The 25,664-nt window shown below is 45.5% G+C and overlaps 1 protein-coding gene across 3 annotated transcripts in view; it reads left to right on the plus strand.

Annotated features, from left to right (window-relative positions):
• The window catches only part of TRRAP (transformation/transcription domain associated protein), a 109,222-nt gene that overhangs the window by 33,424 nt on the left and 50,134 nt on the right, over positions 1–25,664 (plus strand). Inside the window, exons 22-43 of one of the 3 annotated variants that reach the window (XM_065893131.1) lie at positions 1,532–1,731; positions 3,042–3,259; positions 3,377–3,574; positions 4,146–4,406; positions 4,942–5,103; positions 7,251–7,347; positions 8,925–9,046; positions 9,370–9,540; positions 12,865–12,933; positions 15,302–15,355; positions 15,490–15,510; positions 17,172–17,291; positions 17,531–17,650; positions 18,036–18,200; positions 18,297–18,478; positions 18,691–18,889; positions 19,323–19,451; positions 21,186–21,452; positions 22,814–23,020; positions 24,062–24,220; positions 24,316–24,450; positions 24,806–24,916. In XM_065893131.1, coding sequence (XP_065749203.1) covers positions 1,532–1,731; positions 3,042–3,259; positions 3,377–3,574; positions 4,146–4,406; positions 4,942–5,103; positions 7,251–7,347; positions 8,925–9,046; positions 9,370–9,540; positions 12,865–12,933; positions 15,302–15,355; positions 15,490–15,510; positions 17,172–17,291; positions 17,531–17,650; positions 18,036–18,200; positions 18,297–18,478; positions 18,691–18,889; positions 19,323–19,451; positions 21,186–21,452; positions 22,814–23,020; positions 24,062–24,220; positions 24,316–24,450; positions 24,806–24,916 — 3,367 coding nt within the window. The remainder of the gene's footprint in view (positions 1–1,531; positions 1,732–3,041; positions 3,260–3,376; positions 3,575–4,145; positions 4,407–4,941; positions 5,104–7,250; positions 7,348–8,924; positions 9,047–9,369; positions 9,541–12,864; positions 12,934–15,301; positions 15,356–15,489; positions 15,511–17,171; positions 17,292–17,530; positions 17,651–18,035; positions 18,201–18,296; positions 18,479–18,690; positions 18,890–19,322; positions 19,452–21,185; positions 21,453–22,813; positions 23,021–24,061; positions 24,221–24,315; positions 24,451–24,805; positions 24,917–25,664) is intronic. The other 2 variants (XM_065893132.1, XM_065893133.1) reach the window with 2 other exon arrangements.

The following is a 25,664-nucleotide window of genomic DNA, read 5'->3' on the forward strand; positions in this document are numbered from 1 at the left end:
TTACTGTGGTCAAGGTGATAAATTTTTCCTTTTGTTTTATGCTTTTTATTATATTGTTTGTAAGAAATCATTTTCTGCATCCTCATCGTGAAGATACTCTTGTATTATCTTCTAAAAGCTCTGTAGTTCTGTCCTTTGCAGTTTGATCTTTATCCTCTAGAATTAACTTTTGTGAATGGAGTGGAGTAGGGGTCCATGTTTATATTTTGCCCTTTGGATATTCAGGACCCACTTATTTATAAAGACTGTTTGTTCTCCATCTCTGCATTCACAGATTGAGTACCTTCTAGAACCAGGCTCTGTTCAAGGTTTGTGTGGAAGACTGCATTCTTGCCTTCAAGGAATTTATATTCTAGTGGGGTAGACGGACAACAGCAGAAAGAAACAAATGCATAGTATTTCAGCTAGTGATAAGTGCTACTATGCATCGCAGGCTAAGTAGTGCGCTGGGCGGGAGGGAGTGTGGGGTGGGATGGGGCTGAGTTAGGGCCTCAGGGGAACACCAAGAAGACATTAGATTTCGCCCTGTGTTTCACAGGAAGTGGATGAAAGGCTATGACTTACTCTGGCTGACCGCAGGTTGTCTTGGCTTAAGCCAGAGGAGCCATGTACTGGGGTGTCAGGAACAGTGTGGAAGAGCAGGCCGGGGGGATGGTGGGACTCAGATGTCTGTCTGGGTTAGTTGGACCCAGTGGCCTTTTAAAGAGCATGATTACAATCTGGAAAAGAGCTGAGGAGACGTTCAGGTGTGGGGTGGGGAGTGTGACCACCACTCTTCCCTCTGTTTGAAGATGTTGCACGTGGAAATGAAGGGCCTGTGTATTTTATTAGTTTTGGGGGAAGAACCAGAGAGTGAGTGGGCAAATATTAGAGGCAGACTCTGGTCACAGAAAGAAATTTGTTACTTGGACCAGTTCATGGTTGGAAGAAACTAAAAATTTTTTAAATATTGATGACCATTTCTTATCCTTGTGTTTGATGTGTGCTTCCCTGACTCTGCTTTCTTGGGTTTTAGTTAATCTCATATAATTGGCAGTAAATCCTTTATCCATTTAGACCCATAGCCCCATTTGATTCTGTACCTAGTGGTGTGACTTTTCAACATATAAAAGGTATATAGTTGCCTTTAAGTAATAGCTTTTTTTCATCTCTCTTTGATCATTGATACTTCTTACAATTTGGCTTATTTAATTATAAAAGATTAACATCAAACATCAAATTTCTTAAAATAGAAAATAATTACAAAAATATTGAATGTGCTCTCCTTTTGTAATTTACCTCTGATTCATTACCTGTGCTCATATTAGGTAGAACGTATTTGGTGTCTCTTGAACCATTGGCTATAAACATTCATCATGGAATTCATCATGTTTGATTCCAAAGTGTTGCTGAAATTAAAGCAGAGAAATTAATTCACTCAGGCCTATCTGCACGAGAGGAAAGTGGGCAGGTTGAAAATAAGTAAGTTGTAGTGGAATCATTGGCTCAGGACTTGACTGTCGTGATGATGGATTTAATTGTTGTCTTGCAGCTTTACAGAAAAGACCATACCCAGTGTCATCATATCACATCGCTACAAAGCTCAAGACACTCCAGCTCGGAAGACGTTTGAGCAGGCTCTGACCGGGGCGTTCATGTCCGCTGTCATTAAAGACCTCCGGCCCAGTGCCCTGCCCTTTGTAGCCAGCTTGATTCGCCACTACACAATGGTGGCAGTTGCCCAGCAGTGCGGTGAGTGGGACAGAGAAGTGGTGGGTTGAGGCCTTCGGGGAGCTTCAAAAACTCGGTCAGACGCTGTGTTTCAGAGAAGCTGAGTTTGGCTGATTGGTTTTTGGCTTTTGTTTCATAGTTTTCCACTCATTGTATTGACGGAGATAGTTGGTATATCAGCGGTGGGTGCTGTATTCACTTGAAAATTGTCACCAAGTTTTACCTATAAAATACACCGAGTTTAACATTTTGGCCCTTTGTTTTTCATCCTGGGGGCTGAGTACTTTTGGACCCTCTGTGTGTAGAACAGGGACAGTTTGTGGTCGCACCCCTTGCTGGTCCCCTGTCCTTGGCGGTGTTTCCAAGCCTCAACCTCCGCTCTGCCGCGTCACCCGCTGGCCGCTCCTCGGTCTCCAGGCTCTGCTCCTGGGGCCCCTGGCGTCGTCCTGCCTGGGCGCTCCTCACCTCTGCTCCGGGTTCTCAGGCTCTGGGTGGTGAAGGACCCATTTTGTTTGTCTCTGTGTTTCTAAGCCACTACAGACTGGTGATTTTGGAAAAGACAGTAAAAATGTCACCACACCGCCAATTGCTAAGTTTCTGAACACTTAATCTCATCTTAATCTCAGTGCTGGTCAGTGGGCACGCACACTTGAGTAGCACTCTGGGTCCTTGGAGCCCCTCACCCTCGATCGATGAGTAGTTTTATCCAGACACTGCAGAACACAGAACTTCCCCTCCTTTTTTTTTTAACTCTTCCTGCCTGGACAGTCAGTGCTGTACAGTTTAACACTTAGGTTGTTTCTCAGTGTTTCCAGCAGACCTGTATGCTTCTCAGTAACTCCCATTTTGCCTCATGCTGGGCACCTGCCAGGTATGAATGAACGGTTGCTGGCAGACTGTTCTCTGTGGGGGTTAGGTTTTGCAGGTGGATGTTGGTGCTTTTTACTGTTACTTGTATGTCAGGAGTGTCCAGAGCATAACCCATGGTCATTCCCATATTGTTCCCGTATTGGCCTCGCTGATGATTTTTTTTAAAGAAGATACTTGATTGTGGTTCTCATTTTAAACTAATACATCTTTGAATTGGGATTGAGAAAGGGTGAAGATATCAGTGTGTAATGGAAAACATTCAGAAAAATAGCCTTAGTGCAAGTCAGATCACTTAGTTTATAAATAACTGCAGTTTACCAGCAGTTGGTCTGGAGTACCAGGGTTGGGCTTTTATTAAATTCCTCACCTCAAGGAAAAACACGAGGTAGTTTTGCAATTTGAGGGACGAGAATGTGGAGCTAAACTCGACTTTCCCTCGTGCCCTCTGCATCTCCTTTCAGGTCCCTTCTTGCTCCCCTGCTACCAGGTGGGCAGCCAGCCCAGTACCGCCATGTTTCACAGTGAAGAGAACGGGTCGAAAGGAATGGACCCCTTGGTCCTCATTGATGCGATAGCTATTTGTATGGCGTATGAAGAAAAGGAACTTTGCAAGATCGGGGAGGTGGCCCTTGCTGTGATATTTGATGTTGCGAGTATCATCCTGGGCTCAAAGGAGAGGGTAAGGAAGGACTGAGGTCTGTGTGGGCGTGTTTGTGCTTGAGGGTGGTCGTTCTGGAAATCACTCACAGTGTAAGAACTGAGTAACGCCGTACGGGTTGTGTGCGTTTTTCTCCAGGCGTGCCAGTTGCCCCTCTTCTCTTATATCGTGGAACGCTTGTGCGCGTGCTGCTACGAGCAGGCCTGGTACGCAAAGCTGGGGGGTGTGGTGTCCATTAAGTTCCTCATGGAGCGGCTGCCTCTCACTTGGGTTCTGCAGAACCAGCAAACCTTCCTCAAAGCTCTTCTCTTTGTCATGATGGACTTGACTGGAGAGGTAGGTGATGGGTGACCCCAGACCTAACCATCCTGGTTCAAGATGATGCTTTGCCTGGAGCACAGTTGGTTTCAGACGGTTCTGCAAATATGCTCTCCTAGAAGCTTAGAAAACATTACAGCATCTTTAATGAAAGGACAGATCAGAGCCCTCAGGTTCTCTTTCTTTGAGGATCTAAATACTTGTCTGTCTTGATGAACAGCCCCTGGCCAGAGTACTTAACTGGCCAGAAGTTTCTATAGGAGTCACATTCTTTATGAACCTCTGTGCAGATATAACACAAACAAATAGAAGATGGTGGGCATTGCCTGCTTAAATCCATTCGGTAAACATAAGGATCAAGTCTAGATCCGCATTTTCTTTTCTGAATGACAGACAGAAATTACCTATGAGCCGGAGAGTTAGCTACCGGAATACCTCGCGGACGTTAATGAAGCAGACTTGATACATTAGCTGGCGTGAGGGGCGTGTGCCCCCAGTGACAGCGTTTGTTGGGGGTAGTGTGTGCAGGAGATGTGGGTGCTGTGGGCAGCATCGCCCCCTTTCGTGCTAAGGAGTCCCTGGCCTGCAGGTTTCCAATGGGGCAGTCGCCATGGCCAAGACCACCCTGGAGCAGCTTCTGATGAGGTGTGCGACGCCCCTGAAGGACGAGGAGAGGGCTGAGGAGATCATGGCGGCCCAGGAGAAGTCCTTCCACCACGTGACCCATGACCTGGTTCGGGAAGTCACGTCTCCAAACTCGACCGTGAGGAAGCAGGCTATGCACTCCCTGCAGGTGCTGGCCCAGGTCACCGGGAAAAGCGTGACCGTGATAATGGAACCCCATAAGGAGGTGAGACGTCTGTCACCAAACTAGGGTTATTGGAACCGAGTTTGAAGTTTGAAACCTAGTTTGAAACCTTTGAAGACTTTTTTTTCCTTCAAATTTGACTTGTAGATGATATGGAATTTGTAATTTTGTGTCCAGTAAACAGTGCTATTACATATGCTCTTTTTGAGAGCATGCAGACAGCAACATGCTTATGTTTATGTCTGTATCAGTAATTGTGAGTGTCAGGGGAGTAGAGTGCTGGTTTCCTGGGCCTCTAGAGCACAACCTGATGGTCCTGTTCTTGTTTTGGTGGTGGTGGTTGTGAGAGAGGTTACTCTGGACCCGTAGGAATTAAACGTATCTGACGTGCATCTTTCCATGACCCAGTGTCAGCATATGAAACAGGGCCTCCCTTTCCTAACTAAAGGACGTCTGTGGTAACTTTTGATCTCATTTATGGTTTTCAAATTGCTAATTGGCTTAGAACATTGTGATGAGAGGTGTTTGCTTTCTGAGGGGCGGCTGGTCAGTGATGCTTCCTCCCTGCCTCTCCCAGGTTCTCCAGGATATGGTCCCACCTAAGAAGCATTTGCTCCGACACCAGCCTGCCAACGCGCAGATTGGCCTGATGGAGGGGAACACGTTCTGTACCACGTTGCAGCCCAGGCTCTTCACAATGGACCTTAACGTGGTGGAGCATAAGGTGTTCTACACAGAGGTAGGGGGGTGGTGGTGCGGCGTGGTGTGGATGGTGATGACGTGTGTCTGGTAACCTGTCTTTGTGCACGAAGACTGGTCAGGCAGCACTCAGAAGGCATGGGTGGTGACCATGGTAACCGGCCATCGCCTGGCTCAGGCCCCGGCACAGGTATGTTACGTCCGGGATTGGCGAGGAGGTAGGCATGGTGACTAGAGATGTCCGGTAGAATGTGGGGGGTTTCTGAGTCTGTCGAGCTCTCTTAGCCCTCCACAGGGAGCCTTGAGCTTGTATTCTAGAGATGAGACTGTAGCATCTACCTTAATCACTCTCGTATCAGTAGGTGCCCAGTGTACTGAATTTATCAATCCCTTGAACGTGCCGTTTGCAGTTGAGAACTCACTTCACGTGAGTGCCCTTACCTAGTTCTGGCAGCACCCCATGAAGGACAGATACTGATGATTCTCATTTTGAAGATGCAGAATCTGAGCCTTAGGGTTTGTTAGACACCTAAAACTACAGAGCAGGTGAGCTGGAGAGCTTAGGGTGGAACCACCACGGTTGTTGTAGAGCCTGGTTTCTAATCATGCCGCTGTCCTGCTGGGCTCTTGTTTAGTGGACTTGACTTGCCCCTTGACCCAAGGTAACAGGCAGTGGTGGGTGGCACTTTATACGTGTTTGTCACCGTAAATATTACAGTGTGGGATGAAATTAGACAGTGATAAATAGAAATTAAACTATAAATACAGTCAAATTAGAAGCATTAATTCTTAGACTCTGTAATGGGCTGTTGATTAGTCCTAATCTGAAATTTTTATGAGACATGAATCATACTTCTGGAGGCATTGTCAGAGAACTGAGGCAAAAGTCGTAAGGAAGCAAATTCCTCCTTATCCACACTAAGTCTGAATTTCCGATTATGAAAAATTTACCCCTTGATTCTTAAAGTCCTATGTTTTTGCTTGGACATAAGGTCATTGATCATGTGTTCTAGCTGAGATCATTTATACCTTGTTATATCCCTTGTATAACATCACTCATAAGATTTGATGGAGGGTCTAGGAGAGCCCCTGGAGAATGGGAGGGGAGCTTCCTTTGGGGGCTTCAGAGGCAGATGTGTTGTAACCTATGGGGAAAATTCCTCATGGAGCTGGAGACCAGAAACTGGTAGTGAGTGTTTAAATTTCAGGAATCTAAACTGGTTTTGAAAGTGTTCATCAGGATACCAGCTGCATCAAAACATGTGAGGATCTTTCGGAAAATAGAAACTCTTGAGTCCTCTTCCCGAAGATTTAGGTTCAGTAGATTTGGGGTCAGACCTGGGAATCTACTGCCTAAAAACTTCCCAGGTGATTCTGGTGTGGCCACGTTTGGAAGTCTGGCTTTCGAATTTAGTTTCTGATGCTCTCTCTCTCTAGATGTAGATAGAGGGATCTATATATGTGTGTGTATACAAATATGTTATATATGAGGAGAGTGTCACTGAAGGTTTCCTCTGGGGAGTGGAATAGGGTGGGTGGTTGAAATGCTTTTATCTATACATCCTCCTCTACTGTTTTAAATATTTTACTAGGTAGGAAACTTTAAGGGAAAAAACGGTACGATTTTCCAGGATGTCAACAGAAGGGGAAAGTAGTAATAGAACACCATATATAATATTTTAGATATTAGATATATAAATGTGTACTGGTCTGTTAAAGTATCTGGAAGGCTAGCCACTGGAGTGTATGCGTTATGGTATTTCCAGCGAAATACTTCCTGCTTATGCTACTTTGTACTTGAAAAGAAAGAAAAAAAAAAAGGATTACTGCTCAAACTCTTGAATTATAACATGTATGTTTCTTGGGCACTGGCCCAAGGCATTGGGAAGCAGCTCTGAACGAGGAGGAGTTGTACCCGCCATCTTGGAATTTGCATTTAGATGAAGTGATCCTCTGTGTAAAGAAAAAACATTACGGTATCAGAGTGGGTCAGAAAGTGTCACAGAGGTTGACTGAGTTTTGCTTTAGAATAAGGAAGCTCAAGCACATTTCGATACTTAAATGCTTTGGGATTTGGGTTTAGTTTGTTAATCATGTTGTGTGTGGCACATCGCTGTGTTCTGTTACTTGCAAGGTTATTGTGTCTTCACAGTGAGAGCAGGCTAAATTAAGTTCTATCTTTTGCAGCTCTTGAATTTGTGCGAGGCTGAAGATTCAGCTTTAACAAAACTGCCCTGTTATAAAAGCCTTCCATCACTCGTACCTTTACGAATTGCAGCCTTAAGTAAGTTCATGTAAATATGAGACAAGTTACGGGTACAAAAGTGAAGGGAGGGCTTCCCTGGTGGGGCAGTGGTTGAGAGTCCGCCTGCCGATGCAGGGGACGCGGGTTCGTGCCCCGGTCTGGGAGGATCCCACATGCCACGGAGCAGCTGGGCCCGTGAGCCATGGCCGCTGAGCCTGCGCGTCCGGAGCCTGTGCTCCACACGCAACGGGAGAGGCCACGGCAGTGAGAGGCCCGCGTACCGCCAAAAAAAAAAAAAAGTGAAGGGAGACAGTGGCGTTTTTTTGTTGTCTAATTTTTCTGACTTTTTGTGGTCTTTTTAAGGTGGAAAAAAAAATTATGTTTGTATATTTATCAGACTACATAGTGAGACGTCAATGGATTATATAGATTGCTAGGATTTAAATAATTGTTTTTACCCTAATAAACTGGATTTTACTCTGTAGTAAGCTCTTTATAGCTGTCTTATGGGAACTATATATATCTCTAAAGTATGTATCTCTCTAATATACTGGTTTAAGACAGTTGTCATACCATTCCTATCTTGCCATTTTCATCTGAATTGGAGTATTTAGACCTTTTTAAATTTTTTAATGATTCAGAAGCATTTGAGACTCCTGCTGTCTCTAGGCTTTCATTAAGAATGTGTTATCATTGTTTAGCACAGGAATTGTACATAGTTTAGGAACGTATACTAGATCAGTACTCACCCTCATGCTTAGAAACAGTCATTTCCCCCTTTTTTGATAAATACCCAATACAAGTTGCTTAGTTGACTTTGTCTCTTGTTGACTTTTATACACTTAATAAAATATTACCAGAATCCTCCTTGAATTAGAGGTAGAGGAGCTGAGAGGCAGACCATAATACTTGAGCTTGAGGATAGGGCTCAAGACAAGCTAGCCAGAGTTGGGGTGGGTGGGGCGTTGGGAGCTTCTCACGCTTCCTGGTGGGTGCCTCTCAGGCGTTCCTGTCAGACGGCATGGGCATTGCTCTTGCTACAATGTTACCCCTTAACTAACCTTTAACATAGAGGCTGGAGGCATGTCGTGTTGCCTAAGGATATTTGCATTTTCAAAGCCTTTAACCCCCCAAGTTGGGAGGAGACCACCTGATTAGACTTGAATAGTGGAGACACGCTGGGCTGTGTGTGTCTATTTCCTTCATCACCAGAGTCTGAGGCTCTACCCTCGGCTAATTCAGCATGTGTCCGCCCACAGGTCAGCCGTGCTCTCACCTGTGAGGATGTCTTGGGGGCATGGGTGCATTGGGGACCCCCTTCAGCCCTTGTTTTCCCATTGTTTCTGTCCTTCAGCCCTTCTTCATCTTATCTGGGCAGTAAGATTTATCATGGACTTTCTGGCAGGCTGTTGCCTTCTTAGATAATAGTGTTCACTCTTAGATAATAGTGAGCCTGTGAGTAGAAGGCCGTGCATGCTTTTGTCTTTCAAGAGGCCAGATACTAGGAAAGAAGTTTAGTGACTCATATATTTGTTGGTTGGTAAGAGCCTTTATACTAGGAAATGGTACGTTTTTCAGGCTAACGATGAAAATTATATTGATTTCTCTCCCTAAAGATGCGCTTGCTGCCTGCAATTACCTTCCTCAGTCCAGAGAGAAGATCATTGCTGCCCTCTTCAAAGCCCTTAATTCAACCAACAGTGAGCTCCAGGAGGCCGGGGAAGCCTGTATGAGAAAGGTGAGCGAGGGCTGGGCGGGTGTGAGTTCTGCATTGAGTTCTTCCTGTTGACCTTGTCTGTATCCTGGGAGTCGGCCTGTGGTTAATAACATACCAGATTGTAATAGTGTCTCTATCTGTTTCATAGTCATCCTGAGCCCTTTAAAAAGTAAACAGTAATGACTAGTCTTCCTCATTTCATCATAAACTTCTGGAATATATACGGTTTCATACTCCATTTTCCCAAGCAAAGCAAAAACTTGCTGCTAGAGTTGAATATGAGTTCCATTCTGTTATGAAGTATACTCTGATATGTTTTCCTTTGTAACCTTTTTTTAAAATAGTTTTTAGAAGGTGCTACCATAGAAGTAGATCAAATCCATACTCATATGAGACCTTTGTTGATGATGCTGGGGGATTATCGGAGCTTGACACTGAACGTCGTGAATCGTCTGACCTCGGTGACCAGGCTCTTCCCAAACTCCTTCAATGATAAATTTTGTGATCAGATGATGGTAAGCCAAATGCATACAAATTCTATGATAAACCTGAAAAATTAAATTTTTTTTTTAAATGAGTAATGCATTTACATGGTTTATAACTCAGAAGGTGTAAAAGGGTGTCTGTGAAAAGCCTCCCTCCCACCCCCATCCTCCAGCCACCCAGTTCCTCTTCTGGGGGACCACCAGTGTTAAGTTTCCTGTGTGTCCTTCTAGAGATGTTTCCCATTTGTAGTGGGACATATGTCTCTTAGTTCCCACAAAGGGAAGTGTAATACATACATACATCTTACTTTTTCCATTTACCATCCCATCGTTTCATATCAGTACATAAAGCGTTTCTTCATTCTGTCTTATGGCTACATGATATTTCATGATGGGAACATGCCAGAATGTACTGAATCATTCCCCACTTGGTGAACATCTAGCTTTTTCCCAGCCTTTGGCCTTTATAGACAGTGATGCAGTGAAAAACTTGTAAGAGCATTAGAAGTCCTTTGAGTTTTTACAGTTATCAAGGAAATAATTATGCAAAGAAAAGATCTGACAGTGTTTAAACGTAAGGTGTAAACAGATGAAAGGGGGTTTCAAGTATTAACTTTATTTTGCATTCTGTAAATAAACGTTTGTAAATAATTTATTAACTTAATTTCATGGTACGTTACTGCAAACATGCATGTGTTTTTTATGCAGCTTTTTAACCTCACATGCTGGTTTCTTTGTATCTACAGACGCCTAAGAAATGAACAATGGCCCAAATACCTAAGTGGGAATTGATAGTATTATGATTGGTCCTAAAACTTTTAAGTGATGCCCTAGTAGTAGAGTGTAATTTTCCAAATTGAAAGGCTCTTTCCCTTTAAGCTTCCATGTCTAATACACATACATACCTATCAATTTACATGCATACAAACATTCATAATCATGGTTAAAGTAAATGAAATTATATCACTTCCCAGTCAGAGCACATCAAATACACACATCTTACCTCATCTTATGACCTTTGGTTCTTTCATGTATGAGATCTGTGCATGTGTTCTAATCTCCTAGTGTTTTTATGTTTGTCTCCTTTTAAAACGGGTCTCTCTCTACCCTCTGTAGGCTGTCATTTCTTGCTGCTTTTGCATGCCTGCCTGAAACAACTTTCTTTTTGTGTGTTGTTTTTTTTTTTTTCACTCCAGCCTAACCCGTTAGATCTGTGAGCTGGGAATTCATTCAGTAAACATTGTTCTCCAGATTTTTTTAGAACGGAGTAAACAGGGAATTCCCTGGTGGTCCAGTGGTTAGGACTCTGAACTTTCACTGCCGGGGGCGCGGATTCAATCCCTGGTTGGGGATCTAAGATCCTGCAAGACGTGCAGCACGGCCAAAAAAAAAAAAAAAGAAAAGAAAAAAAGAACAGGACTGTATCACATCTGTAGTTTCTGACTGAGGCCAAGAGTCTTCTTCCTTAAAGTACATGGGTTTTCTGTTTCTGGTTTGTTGAGGGGATTTTTCTTTTTCCTTCTCTGACATTCTAGCCACGTTCTGAGTGGTTGAATGCCTCTGAAAGCAGAGAGTGCTGATGTACTTGGATACAGAATAACTGAGGCTTCTGTTTGTCCAGCCATCTCGCCCAAGTCCAGCCAGGTCCTGTGCTGTGGTGCTTCTGCGTTTGTGGTGCTGGCCTTGCGCATGGACCCTGTGGTCTGCCACGTTCGTCCTTACTGAGCCGTGTTCTTCAGAACTGGGCTCAGTCATCAGCCTCTGTTTTCCCTCATTTGATACACTTTTGGGGTGAACAGCTCAAGCCTTCAGCATAAGTTTAAGAGCTAGGACACCTTACTGTCTAGGGTGGGCATTCGTAAAGATACCCCTGAACATTTTCCTTTCTTATAATTTCAACTGCTTGACATTTGATCTTGAAGTTTCTTATATGGTTAGTTGTTTTGGAAATCTCCTTATTGAACTAAAAGTGAGCTTTATATACCAATCAGTGTTATTTTTTTCCTTTGGGAAATCTGAAAGCATCTGGCCGTTTTCTGTACCTTTAATTTTGTTACTCTCATATCTTTGGCATAAATAGCTATTCTAGTAAAATAGAGGTTTTATGAATATATATTCTGATGGTATCCTTCAAGGAATTTTACTGGTAAAATCTTGTGAGTGTATTTAGTTTCTTTGAAGAAATGTATATTATTTTAATGTTTCTCAATGTGTGTTCCTTGGAACACTGGCTTTAGAAGATATAGGGTTTCTGTGAAAAACAGTAAGTAACTAAGTAAGTTTGGGAAGCACCACTTAACTGTGTTCCCCTCTTGAAGTTTTACAAGGTCTGTGGACACTAAAGGCTCAGAGAAAAGTGGATGTATTTGAACCATCTGTCCCCGAGCCTGTTTGTGACTGAGGAGTCCTTTTTAAAGTAGCTTGTTAACTTCCTGCAGGGCAGTGTTTTGAAGAACAGGTTTGGACAGTGTAGGATCATGAAGCTGTTGTTTGGATGCCCCTGTGTGGTTTAGCGTGGGCTCTGAGCGCTTGTCGCTGGGTTTTGCTGGACCCCGTTGAGGGCGGGAGCCTGGCTGCCACAGGCTGGGTCAGCCTGAGTTGCTGTGGCCTGGGGATCGCTCTTCTGCTCCTACAGCAGCACAGTCTTTTCACAGAACGAGGGCCCTCATTCCGCATGGAAGGGAATTGCTACCCGCATGCACTGTGGGGTCCGTGCTCATCTCACCAGCCCGTCCCCCGGGGTTCCCCCTGTGCCCACTCACCCTCGGCCACAGTGGCCACCCTTTCCGTTTCTGGCCTCCCTCCTTTTCTCTGCCTGGAGTACCCTTCCTTGTGCTTCTGGCCTGTCTGCCTCTGCAGGGCCCTCCCGGACTCCTCGGCCCTCATCTGTAGCTGGTTCCTGCTCTTCTGTTACACAGCAGGCACCTGTGTTCCCCCGCTGTCACTGGAGCGCCACAGGGACAGGGATGATGCCTGCTTGTTCACGTCTCTGCCCCGACGGCTAGCTTGTTGCTGGCTCAGGGCAGCGCTCCCGGAACAGCTGCAGCACAGAGTAACAGGAGTAAAAGTCCTGGTATTGGAATGGCCGGGTTGCAGGACATTTTCTGTTGTTGTATCAGGGTAAATTCAGGTAAATTCAGGGTAAATTTCTATTTATAGAACATAAACAAATGCCAGTTACTCTCATCACTGGTTTGGTGGCTGCGCTATTTCAGTAATAGAATCACTGCCATTCTCACATTAAATAGCATGGAAAGTAATGATTACATATGAGTTTTCACCTAAGAACTGCATTTTGAAGTTGAGATGCTCCTGTTGTCAAGAAAAAATGGCTAAGGATGTATTTTTTCACAGCAACATCTGCGAAAGTGGATGGAGGTGGTGGTCCTCACCCACAAAGGGGGCCAGAGGAGCGACGGAAACGTGAGTGACTTGTGTGTTTCTGGGAGGGCAGCCCCACTGTGCACTGCCGTTACCAATGCTAATGTCGGAGCGGTGCTTTTAATTAAAATTCCGGTCAGAAATCTAGTTTTATGTGACTATGGTCCATGTAAATTGTTAAACATATTTTGTTAGCATTACATTTTGCTTTTATTTCTCTTAATTGTTGAACATTCCTTTTTATGTTTCTTTAAAATCACCCTTTTGTTCACTTTAACATGATGTTTTTGTTGATGAGAATTCTGGGAAGCTTGAAATGTATTTCAGTTGTATTAGTTTTTCTTGAAAGTGAGTAAAGTGTACTTTCTAGACTGTTCTGGCAGCTCTTGTTTGCACAGGCTACAGTCCTCAGCTGCTGTTTTCCATTGCTTTCCGTCATCATTGCCTCATAAACCAAGTAAAGGTTTTAGGACTTCATAAAAGCATTAAGGAGGATGTAATAAAGCATCGCATAAATATTGGCATGTATGTTTTCTAGGTCCAAATCCCCCACCCCAGTTGTTTGCTGAAAGTCCAAATGGCCAGTACTTCAAAACACATTTTTTTACGGTTTTGAGGGAAAACCGCTTTAGTTAAATCTTTTTCAGTATCCGATGTTGGTCACTAAAGACTTTGTCTCTTAAAAATGAATGGTTCTTGCTGTTTTTAATCTTATTTGTATATGTTAATATTCTTCTAAGATATTTTTAAACTTGATGACTGTCCTCTCAGTGGGATTGTGTTTTCCACAAGCTCCTGTTACGCCCAGTGAAATTGTACAGCAGTACCTAATGAGGGGATTCCTCGAGCTCTTCAGAGGCATAATTAATGTGGCTTTTTGTCCTCCTGTGCCTATTTGTTGGATGCTGTGTTTCATCCCATCTTGTATTTTATTTATTTATTTTGGCTTTATTATGCTTTGTCTTGACCATTCTATGTCAAGGTGTTTTGTTTATGTGAGTCTTGTTTCCTGTTGCTTCTAAACAGCCAACAAGCAAAACTAAAACAGGATCTTAAACTTTTTTTAGGAGTGTTAAACCATCCATGACCTCTCTGAAGGTTTGTTATTTTATATATATATAGGGAAAAAATCAGGAAATCTTCATGGGGGACAGCAGAGTGTATTTTAAAAGCCTAAGCTCCTGGGCGTAGGTGCAAGTGCCTCTGTACTTTCCCTCCCCATCTCTCATCTGTTAGGTATTTTTGCTCTAAATTTATTATTTGTTTTTACAGTTAGCTGTTAATTCTCTGAAACATATAGCCAATTCTAGAATAAACATTTAAACCCTAGTGGGTAGATGAATGACTTCCATTCGATCAAAAAGATAAACTTTTACTGCAGCTCATGTGGGATGGGGGGTCAGTTGCATAGGGGGTGGGGCCGTGGGCACTGGGAGGTCCCTGAGCCCCTTCCTGCTGAAGCCTGTCGATCAACATATGAGCATGACCCCGAGAGCCTGGGAACATCCCACTGCTGAGGAAGGCCGCGGCTCTCAGCTCAGGGGCTATGGTGTTTGAGGTCCAAGACAGTGTGGCCACAGCTTCATGACCTCAGCTCAGGGCCAAGCCTCCTTTCTGCCCTTGAGCTCTGATAGTTTTTATGAATGCTCCACAGATTAGGAATGGGTCTTGGAAAGTAGTTTATTTGGTCAGATCCCCAAATAACATTGCCCAGTTGAGAAACTATAACCAATGACATGTTAAAAGTTGAATAAAAATAAATAAAAGCTCCCCATAACATCGGGTACCCCTGATGATCAGAGTTTTGCATTGTCATCACGTTTAGGAAGGTTTACCTGTTTGGCATTGAACTTACAGGGGAAAACTCATGACCACCTGTTACACTATGTGTACAGACACACACACCCCCTTCTCAGGATAGCCTAAGTATCCAGTGAGTGGCATCACGGCCTCTGGGTTCTTCTGGCCTCAAACATGCCTAATTGATGGGGATTAAACCCCCGGTCCTCTTCCAACTCCAGCTGGGAAAGAGGTTTTTTTAAATATCAGCACTTCACGTATAATCTTGAATTATTCACTGTAAACAAAACAGTTTTTTTTAATGTATTTGCATACAGCAGGGTCTTACAGTTTCTCCTCTTAGACAAGAATTCCAAAACTCCTTTTTTAAAAATTTGATTCAGGGAAGAATACACTCCATGTGACACCATCAGAAGGGCCGTTTTGACATCTGAAGGGTGGAAGGTGTATTTTTTGCTGTTGAGCATTTGTTAATTATTATGTGCTTTCTGATAATTGTGTCTTTACTGTCTTGTTTACCCCAATAATCCTTACTGTGTATTGAGTATATGGGAAGTTCTGTGTAAATAACATAAATAGAAAAAAAGATGATTTTCCTCCCCATCCTCAGGAAAGCATTTCAGAGTGCGGGAGATGTTCCTTGTCTCCATTCTGTCAGTTTGAGGTGAGAACAACCTATTAAAAGTCAGTTTATGACTTGCAATGTGAAGAACAGTTTATATTTTCTTTTCTTTTCTTTTCTTTTCTTTTTACCTTTCCGTTGCCTTTTTTCATGCTGTGATTTTTGTTTTGGTTCAGCCTGCCGTGGAAGGGGTAGAGGTGAGAATCTCAGTGGAAGTGCAGGAGGGGTCGTTGTTGTACTTGGTTTTGCTGTGACTTGTGGTTCTGTGGTGGACAGAGTGTGTCGTGCCTTTGAGTGCAGTGAGCTGTACTGTCTGTCTGTGGCGGAGTTGTATTAGTACCATTGCCGTGAACTGTCCGGGTGCCACGCATGTTTTCTATTAGGACGTCTTTAAGCAAGATTCTAAGTTCTTTGGTTTTCTACGTGCTAGAATTGCAATATCTCAATATTTCTGATCCAGCCGGGTTTTGCTCTCATAATGTTTGTATGAACTCATGCATCTAACAACCTCTTGAGAGGAAATGCCACAAAGAATACATTAGACCTGCTAGAAATAGGGAGGAGTTCTATTTCCTCTGACTGACCAGCTGCCTCAAACTGAAACCTCCTTGCTCCCCCTGCACCCAGGCCCCTGTGTATGTCTCTCACGCATACCACACTGTGGTGGTCACGACACTGACTTTGAACAGCCTAGCCCTGAGCTTTCCCTCTTCTGTAAAATGGGGATGGTAATACCTGTCATTCCTGCCTTCCGGTGGTGACGTGAAGGCCAGAAGTGATTTCATGACAGTGCTTTGAAAACGAAAACCCTTAAGATGAAAGTACCATTGTTAGAAGGTTATTCTAATTTCAGGATAGAACTTAATCTGCCTGAAAACTTGGAAACACTGTAGAAGAGAACTCTAGAGGGAGGCATGGGAGCAACGCTGAGCTGATTTTTCTCATTTCTTACCCGTCGCACTGTTTTGCCTTTTGGCTTAAAGAGACATTTTGAGAAGTATCTCCAGTGCTGCCGGGACGTGGTCCCTCCTGACTGGCGTTTATCATCCCCATTTTACTGGTTTAGAGTCACGGGTATCCTATTACCCGCCACCCAGGATGGGACATCAGGGAGTCTTCCCTTCCCTGTGGCCTGAATGGCAGACACAAAACCGTGGGAACTGACACTGTGAATGGAAAGTCGGAATGACACTCAGTAATTGGCCGCTGAGCTGTTAGCACGTTAAAAAATGCAAAATTCTTGGCATCCCACGTTTTGCATATGATTCCGTAAAGCAGTTTGTCAGCTTTATTTTCAGGCCTGCTTGATAAATTTTTAGAACCACAGTCAGTCATTTATTTACGCTGATAATTAATTTCCAGGGTAAATACTTCAAGTATTTTTTTTGAGGACTTTGTGCTAAGTTTTGAGGGTAAAAGAAGTCTGTGCCCTCAGAACTTAGTGCATTGGGAAGACCCCGTGATGTCATGGCAACGTGAGGGAATCCTAATGCTCATGGCCACGGGCATGACCCCCCGCCCCTGCTGGGCTCACCTCGGCAGCCCGAAAGGTCACTTCCAACACTTGTCAGTGTGCGTGAAAGCAAAGACAGCAGCACCATCACCGAGGTGCACAGTCAGCTCCCTCTCCCCTCCACTGACAGATGAAATCTGAAGGCCAAGGGCAGGTAGTTTCCTTAGGCCACAGCTGTAATCTGAGATTGGTGAGTTGTGGCTTTCTATTGATACATGTTAACTCTGCTTCTGTTGGCTAACCTTGCAAATGTAGCTAGAGCCTAGCAGGGTCTGTAGTGATGTTGGTATCTCTCGCTGGCAAAGTTAATTGGCCTATTTTATAATTTCTGGTCTTCTTCATTAGGAAATGAAAATTTGTTCGGCAATCATAAACCTTTTTCATCTGATCCCAGCTGCACCTCAAACTCTGGTCAAGCCTTTGTTAGAGGTCGTAATGAAAACAGAACGTGCTATGTTGATCGAGGTAATGGTCATACACGGGCTAATTCTAATTCTTCCTCCATCTGTTGCTTGTAATGTTTTCACTGTCATATTTTAGATGGGTTAATCTAACAGTATAAAGATACTGGGTGTTAATATTTGATTACGGTGGGTGCACTCCAGTTACAAGGGGGAGAAATGCACATTGGAACCGTGTGAGGTTGCTAGAACAGAAAAGCCTCAAACCCCCAGAAGGTCCAGTTTTCACCACATGTTTTCTAGGCCGGCAGTCCGTTCAGAGAGCCTCTGATCAAGTTCTTGACCCGCCATCCCTCGCAGACGGTGGAGCTGTTCATGATGGAAGCCACGCTGAACGACCCCCAGTGGAGCAGGATGTTCATGGTGGGAGCCCGGGGCTGGGGTCGGGGTCCCTGCCACCATGCTCGACAGTCTGGAATTTATATATCGCTGTTCAGTGTCCTGGCTTTATTTTTCTCTAATGTATTTGAGTATTAGAAACATTGTTGTGTATGTGAAAAGCTCAAGTCCAGGAATCCCTCTCTGTAGGATTTTGGTGGTGGTAACGAACGAATGAGCTGCTAGGATTATGAAACTCAGGGTGTGATTATTGTCTAAAAAGCACTTTTTAAAGAGGGTGCTTACAGTGATTTTATTTTTTTTTTGCCTGCCTTGAGAGATTTAGGAAGAACCTTAGAGTTTATATCATTTCTACATTTTGTGCGTTTTGATTAACTTAAAACAGCTGTTTATTTTGCTTTGTTTTCAGAGTTTTTTAAAGCACAAAGATGCCAGACCTCTTCGAGACGTGCTGGCGGCTAACCCCAACCGGTTCATCACGCTGCTGCTGCCCGGCGGCACCCAGACTGCCGTGCGCCCTGGCTCACCCAGTACCAGCACCCTGCGCCTGGACCTGCAGTTCCAGGCCATCAAGGTAGCACGGCTCTCTCTCAGGCACCCGACGTCTTAGACGTTTAGTCAAGACTCAGGGAGAACCCTGTCAGCATCCTCGTTGTCTCTTCTTTGACAGATCATTAGTATTATAGTTAAAAACGATGACTCCTGGCTGGCCAATCAGCACTCTCTGGTGAGCCAGCTGAGACGTGTGTGGGTCAGCGAAACCTTCCAAGAAAGACATCGGAAGGAGAACATGGCTGCCACCAACTGGAAGGAGCCCAAGCTGCTGGCCTACTGTCTGCTGAATTACTGCAAGTGGGTGCGCCTGGGCGCTCTGCACCAAGTGGCCTGCTCTCCCCGATAAGCCTCCTCCCTGAGCTCTGCATAGCTGGCTCACTGCATGTGTGTCATCGCGTTTGTTGTAGAGGACGGGCTGTAACTTTGAGCTGCTCAAAAGCAAGTCGGACATCAAACATAGTTATGAAATTTGCCATAATTTAACCTGCCTTCTTATTTTGACCCTTCAGAAGGAATTACGGAGACATAGAATTGCTGTTCCAGCTGCTCCGGGCCTTCACTGGTCGTTTCCTCTGCAACATGACGTTCTTAAAAGAGTATACGGAGGAGGAGATTCCCAAAAATTACAGCATTGCTCAAAAACGTGCCCTGTTTTTTCGCTTTGTGGACTTCAATGACCCCAACTTCGGAGATGAACTGAAAGCCAAGGTGGGTCCCCCTGTTACTGCGGGAGAGGCCACGGCGTTTGAGCTCATTTTCTAGGGAGCCAAGGGCACTACTCGTGTTCTGCTGTGCCTTTCCTCGTCTGGGCCGTTTATGAGGAAAATTTCATTGTTGGGAAACCTAAGGCAGGTCCGCCCGTGAACCAGTGTTGACGAGTAGTTTGTTAGTTCCCTTGGTTTTATAAAACAGCTTGTTTGAGGTGAGAAGAGTGAACCAGGCCACTGTCTCTTTCCCTCAAGTTTTTAAACCTGCCTTTACAGTTGCCATTGTAATAAAAGACAGGATTATTAGCTGCTCTCTTGATTGAAGTCTCACTTGATGGTGTGGCATAGCCAAGCTGGTGGTCCTGCCACCTAGTGAAAGAGATAGAGAGCGTGGCTTTGTTTTCCTTCTCCTTCATTGTAAAATTTTTTTGTAGGTTCTGCAGCATATCTTGAATCCTGCTTTCTTATACAGCTTTGAGAAGGGGGAAGGAGAGCAGCTCTTAGGACCTCCCAATCCAGAAGGCGATAACCCGGAGAGCATCACCAGTGTGTTTATAACCAAGGTGACATCACTAACCATGCATTGGCCTGAAAAGTAACTTGGGAGATGTGACAGGTTCAAGGAAATAAGCTTATTTCCCTAAGGCTTTTATTTTTCATGATTGCGTTAATTTATAGCAGAACATTATAATTCTTACTAGTGAATTTATTAAGGCAGCCTCCATTTGGAATGAATTATCTTTTCCACATTGATAGATTCCAGTGAGAAACAATATATCTCAGTGAAAAATTCAGATGTCATATTTGTTTTGTAGAAACCTCTATTGCTGGTCAGTAGAGTTTTCAAGATCTGTTTACATCTTTAGCTTTGCAAAAGAATCCCCTAGAAGCCAGTGAGAATATTAGACTGGATCCAGTTGCCGCTGTACCCCTTTGCTGCCAAGTTCATGAACGTCGTTGTGGCACTAGGGTGTCTGAAGTTAGCTTGGATCTCAGCACTTTTACAGTAGTGTTTCCAGTTTGCACTAGTGAGGCTTTTGGAATCAAGTGTCTGCTTGAGGAATGCCTGTGCTGTGTTTCCCATGGTGCCTCGGCTGTCATCTGCCATTAGGCTATTGAACTTAACCGGCAGATGCCGAGTGTGCCTTGGGGTTGTTGCACTGAGTGTTTGTGCACGGTTGGTGGTGGAGCACTGTGAACCGTGGGCATTCCCGCCTGTAGCGTGCCACCGGTAAGTCACCACCCTCGGAGAGGACACAGTGGTTTCCTCACTGCTCCATCCTGGGGTCCAGGCAGAGGGAGTGCTGTTCACATGGACAGGTCCCTGGGCCTCCTGTAGTCTTTGTCCCTTAGGATGGCCCTCCTTCCTGCAGTTTTGACCCCACGCCCACCCTCCTGTGGAAGTGAGAGCTGAGCCCAAGGAATTATCTTTGGTCCACATACTGATATTTGCCTTGTTCTGGGCAGCTGTGGGGAGATGGTGACCCGGACTCGGCCCCTCCCGTGTACTGCCTTCTCTAGGCTGTGTCCTTGGGGCCAGACGCTGCCGACTCGGCACAAGTGAGGAGCTGGGATCTCAAGCGTCGATGGGGATAAATGGTGCGGGGCAGGCTGGTGCCCTGGGAGGGGCTGCCGTGAGGCAGCACATCCAGGGGAGAGGGGGCCCTGGTGAAAACACAGTTATTGTGGAAGACTTTATTCTGGCAGGTCCTCTGAGAGGCAGAAGGTTAGGGTACTTACTGGATGGTGCAGTCAGTATGCTTGATTCACTAGGGACGTGTAACATGTTCCTCAGAGTGCGCATTTTCTTCTTGTATTCATGAAACACATGTAAAAATCTGTCAGATACTTGATTGCATAGGAAAGCATAACAATTTTTTAAAAAACAGATTTTTTGGTAGGTAACATTTTCTGATAATACTAAAAAATAAGGACAAGGTAATTAATGGTTGACTAGAAAAAAATTCTCAATTACTTGGAAATTAAGAAACTCAGTCCTGAATCACCTTACATTGAAGAGCTAGTATTCCTTTTCTACCTCAAGCCCCTTTGCCCACTGCATTCTGACTTCTAAGCCTGCCCCTTTTTTCAGCATTAAAATAAATGTATCGCGTTTGTCATCTGTATGTAATAAAGGAAAATTGATGTGACGTCATTGAGTCCATCACGGTAGAGCTTAATATTTTGTGTGGAGAGAGAGAGAGAGAGAGAGTTTGTGTGTTTCAAGGCTTAGACTTGTCGAGTGACCCTTCAGAGGTAGCAGACCAGAAGTGCATCCTGTGCTCGTGCTCTCGCAGGTCCTGGACCCGGAGAAGCAGGCGGACATGCTGGACTCGCTGCGCATCTACCTGCTGCAGTTTGCCACGCTGCTGGTGGAGCACGCACCCCACCACGTCCACGACAACAACAAGAACCGCAACAGCAAGCTGCGCCGCCTCATGACCTTCGCGTGGCCCTGCCTGCTCTCCAAGGCCTGCGTGGACCCCGCCTGCAAGTACAGCGGGCACTTGCTGCTGGCCCACATCATCGCCAAGTTCGCGATACACAAGAAGATAGTCCTGCAGGTACTCAGCGGGCTCCCTCCCGTCCACCCGACACCACGCGCACATGCTGCTTCCGCAGCCTGCTTCCCTATTTATTGTCCTTCCCAGTACATTTAAAAATGCTGCTCTCTGGGCTTCCCTGGTGGCGCAGTGGTTAAGAGTCAGCCTGCCGATGCAGGGGACACGGGTCCGTGCCCCGGTCCGGGAAGATCCTACATGCCGCAGAGCGGCTGGGCCCGTGAGCCATGGCCACTGAGCCTGCGCGTCCGGAGCCTGTGCTCTGCAACGGGAGAGGCCACAACAGTGAGAGGCCCGCGTACCGCAAAAAAAAAAAAAAAAAAAATGCTCCTCTCTGCCGTCTTTTTGTGACTGTGAAACGTCCACGACGATTCATTCTCACCCTTCCTCCCTGTTCCTGCTCTGCCCGCTCCTTCTTCTGCAGCCTTGCTTTTGAAATAAGACAGTGTCTGCCTTGTTCTCCTCATGCTTCTCTACCCGTTGCGTGAAAATGTGTCAGTCGAGGGCCCCGGCCCACGCCTTAGCTAAAGACAGACAGTAGGCGCTCTTGAACCCTTGTCTCCTAACCCCTCTTCGGGTTGATGACCTGAAGCACTTGTTCCTTGCGTTGCTCAGTGGGTTAGGCTTTGATGTCAGGCAGGCTGAGTTTGAGTTTTGTTTCTTCCACTCCTGAGTTCGTCACTGTCCCTGTGTGAGAGTTAAATGTAATCATGCACTTGAGCACTCAGCCTGTCTGTCCCATTAAGCACCTGGTAAGTGCTGGCTCTCGTCCTGTCCTGTGAGTCACTCTTGATTGTTTCCTCTGACCACTCCCTCTTGGGAACTTCTCTGGACCAGAGACCCCAGGGGCATCTGTGACACCCTGTCATTCTCCCAGGCGTGCAGGCTCAGCAAGTTCTGTTGTTTCCAGCCCCCGTCCTGTCCCCTCCACCCACAGTGCCAGTCGGCTGGTCTGTGTTCCCATGACCTCACTTCCATCCGACCTTCACTTGAACTAATTCAGCACTGTCTCTGAGAGTGGCCCCTTTCACTCCACTTTCTACCCTGGGGCTGGAGTAAAATGATCTGTATCCCTCAACCGACTTCCCACTGCTTACGCCAGAGGAGCTGGGTCCTGCTCGTCTTTGTATGCTCCACCCTAGTTCAGCACGGGCACATAGTAGGTGCTCAGAAAATGTTAGAGCAAGCATATTCATCAAAACCGAATGAAAAGAGAACGTAACTACTGCGGTTTTTCCTAATAAGAGAGCCCTAAGGAATTTCTTTAAATTGTTTTGCAGAAATATCATGCCTTAGTTCTAAGTGATTGTTTTTATCTTGTTTTTTAAAACCTTCATTCTATCAGTACTTCTGTCCTGTCTTAGGTCTTTCACAGTCTTCTCAAGGCCCATGCAATGGAAGCCCGAGCAATTGTCAGGCAGGCGATGGCTATTTTGACTCCAGCGGTGCCTGCCCGAATGGAGGACGGGCACCAGATGCTGACGCACTGGACGAGGAAGATCATCGTGGAGGAGGGGCACACTGTCCCCCAGCTGGTTCACATTTTGCATTTGATAGCGCAGCACTTCAAGGTGTGTAGGAAATACTGCAGATTGATGGCGATTGCTTCAGAGCAAATACCCTGTCGGGCATTTGCTCTGAAGTTTCACCTGTCTTCGTTTTCTGCAATAATAAGGTGGTCATACATCTTTCAGTAAAGGTAATTCTGATCCATTGGTTAGTATGGGTATGTGTATGGCCTAATCAACATGGAAATTGCTGTAGTTTAGAGAATGTGTCCCTGGTATAAGCTTTTTGCTAAGATGGCATTTTTCTTGTAAGTACAGTTGACCTTCGAACAACAAGGGTTTGAACTGTGTGGGTCTACTTACATGCAGATATTTTTCAATAAACGTACTACGGTATTACATGCTCTGCGCTTGGTTGAATCCGTAGATGTGGGACTACGGATGGAGAGGGCCAACTGTAAAGTTTATGCTTGTGTTTGTGACTCTGTCAGGGGTGGGCACCACTGACCCCTGTGTTGTTCAAGGGTCAGCTGTACTCAGTTGTCCACGAATACAGATGAGTTGTTACTCTAAGGTGGGAGGTAGTTGTCATTAACTCTAGATTTTGGTAACTTGGCTTGAAGGTGTTGCTGGCACCTCCTTCTCTATAACCAGATCACCCCCTTTGTTGGATTTATTTATATGTAAATATTTCCTGTAGATGTTTGGGTAAAGGAGAAGGGATTGAGTTAAAAGCTAATTCTTCTACAGCCAGCTCTTTTAGAGTTGGGAATTTGCCTCTTGGCATGGCTAATTTGTATGACATCAAGTCTGAAGCTTAACACACGTGACCTGACTTGCCTACCTAAAGATAATTCGGTGTTCAGCGTTTTTTAAAGATGGTCCTAAAAGGCTGAAACACGCTCTTATGTTGGGACTCAGTAGGGGGGAGGGGGAGTGGCAAACACACATACAAAAGGTGATGAGAATTTCTTTGCTAAAGTTACGGTTCAGAGTTCTTGGGCAGGAGGTTGGGCTGTGTGTGTGGGGGCCGAGGTGGGTTACGTGGGCGTGCGTGCGGGGCGGCACGCAGTGTCCCTGGTGTGACCTGGCCCGCGCCCGCAGGTGTACTACCCGGTGCGGCACCACCTGGTACAGCACATGGTCAGCGCCATGCAGAGGCTGGGCTTCACGCCCAGCGTCACCATCGAGCAGAGGCGGCTGGCCGTGGACCTGTCCGAAGTCGTCATCAAGTGGGAGCTGCAGAGGATCAAGGACCAGCAGGTAGGGCGTCAGCCCCTCGAGTCTTCCCTGACTGTTCTTTATGCCTCTCCCTGGAGAACAGTCAGGAAGGTTAAGTGTGTGTGTGTTTCTTTAAGCCGGATGCAGACATGGACCCAAATACAAGTGGAGAAGGAGTCAACTCTGTCTCATCTTCCATTAAAAGAGGCCTGTCGGTGGACTCTGCACAGGAAGTGAAGCGCTTCAGGACGGCGACGGGAGCCATCAGCGCAGTAAGAGCACATGCACAGGCTGCGAGCGCCGCCTTTTACGGGTTCATTTATCCAACAAACTTTGAATGTGGGCCGAGTGCCCGGCGCCACGCCAGCAGGACAGCTGGGAAAGGCTGCGCCCACAGCTAGAAACCCCACGATGTCCCACATTGCCGGCTTCCTGGACCTTGGGCCCTTTCAGTCTCACGCACGTGACCCCATACTTTCTCCACGGCTACTTTGCTTGTCCTTCTTCTGCAGAGACCATGCCCACCAGTGGTGTCCCTGACGTCCAGGATGGGGTCTGCCCCGGGGAGGAGGGCCGCCTGCAGTTAGTGGGCTGCGCTGTTGAGAACTCTCTTCCTGCTGTCTCCAGGTGTTTGGGCGGAGCCAGTCTCTGCCGGGTGCGGACTCCCTCCTTGCCAAGCCCATTGATAAGCAGCACGCGGACACCGTGGTGAACTTCCTCATCCGCGTGGCCTGTCAGGTGTGGTATCTGCGTGTCTCAGGTTGGGGATCCTTCCGAACAAGGCTGCTTGATAGGCTCCAGTGAGTTTGATTGTCTGTGATGGTTTGGTCAAAAAAGAAATAGACAAACCAGGGTCTGAGAGCTAGTTTTGCCCCTTTCATTCCAAATTCCGTTTATTTTGTGGCTTGCTAATATCTGAAATCTGCCTGTGTTTTATAATACGATTTAAAAAAACATTTCTTTTTTTAGTGGTGATGAAGTAATGGTATAGCTTATAATAGCATCTTGGTGTTGGGGAAACATGGCAGTTCAGTGATCTTGGGCAGATCACTTGACTTTCGAGTTATCTGTGTCAATGATGACCCAATCTACATAAGTTATGGACAACATTAGTAATTCAGCTGCTTTATAACTTGCATTTATCATTCAAATCAGTAATATATTTTCATGGAGTTGTTGGGAATCAATTCCTGAAACTTCATTTTTATATTTCAAAAAAGCTTGTAACTGAAATTTCCCTTACAAAGTAGTTTTTATAATTATTAAAAAATAGTATATCTTGCAACACTATTGAGGATCTCCAACTACTGAAAACAGTCTTCTAAACGCTTCAACCGGTCCTTTCCTGTGTGCTGCAGCGTGCTGGGCACGGCCTGGGAGGCCCAGCTGATGGATTAATCGCACAAATGAGTGCAGATCACCACTGACCCACTGTGAGGGAGGAGGGAGTGTCCCCAGGGGGAGCAGAGACAGCTGGGTTGAAGCA

The sequence above is a fragment of the Phocoena phocoena genome, chromosome 15 (assembly GCF_963924675.1).
Source record: "Phocoena phocoena chromosome 15, mPhoPho1.1, whole genome shotgun sequence".
In the NCBI taxonomy this organism is placed as follows: Eukaryota; Metazoa; Chordata; class Mammalia; order Artiodactyla; family Phocoenidae; genus Phocoena; species Phocoena phocoena.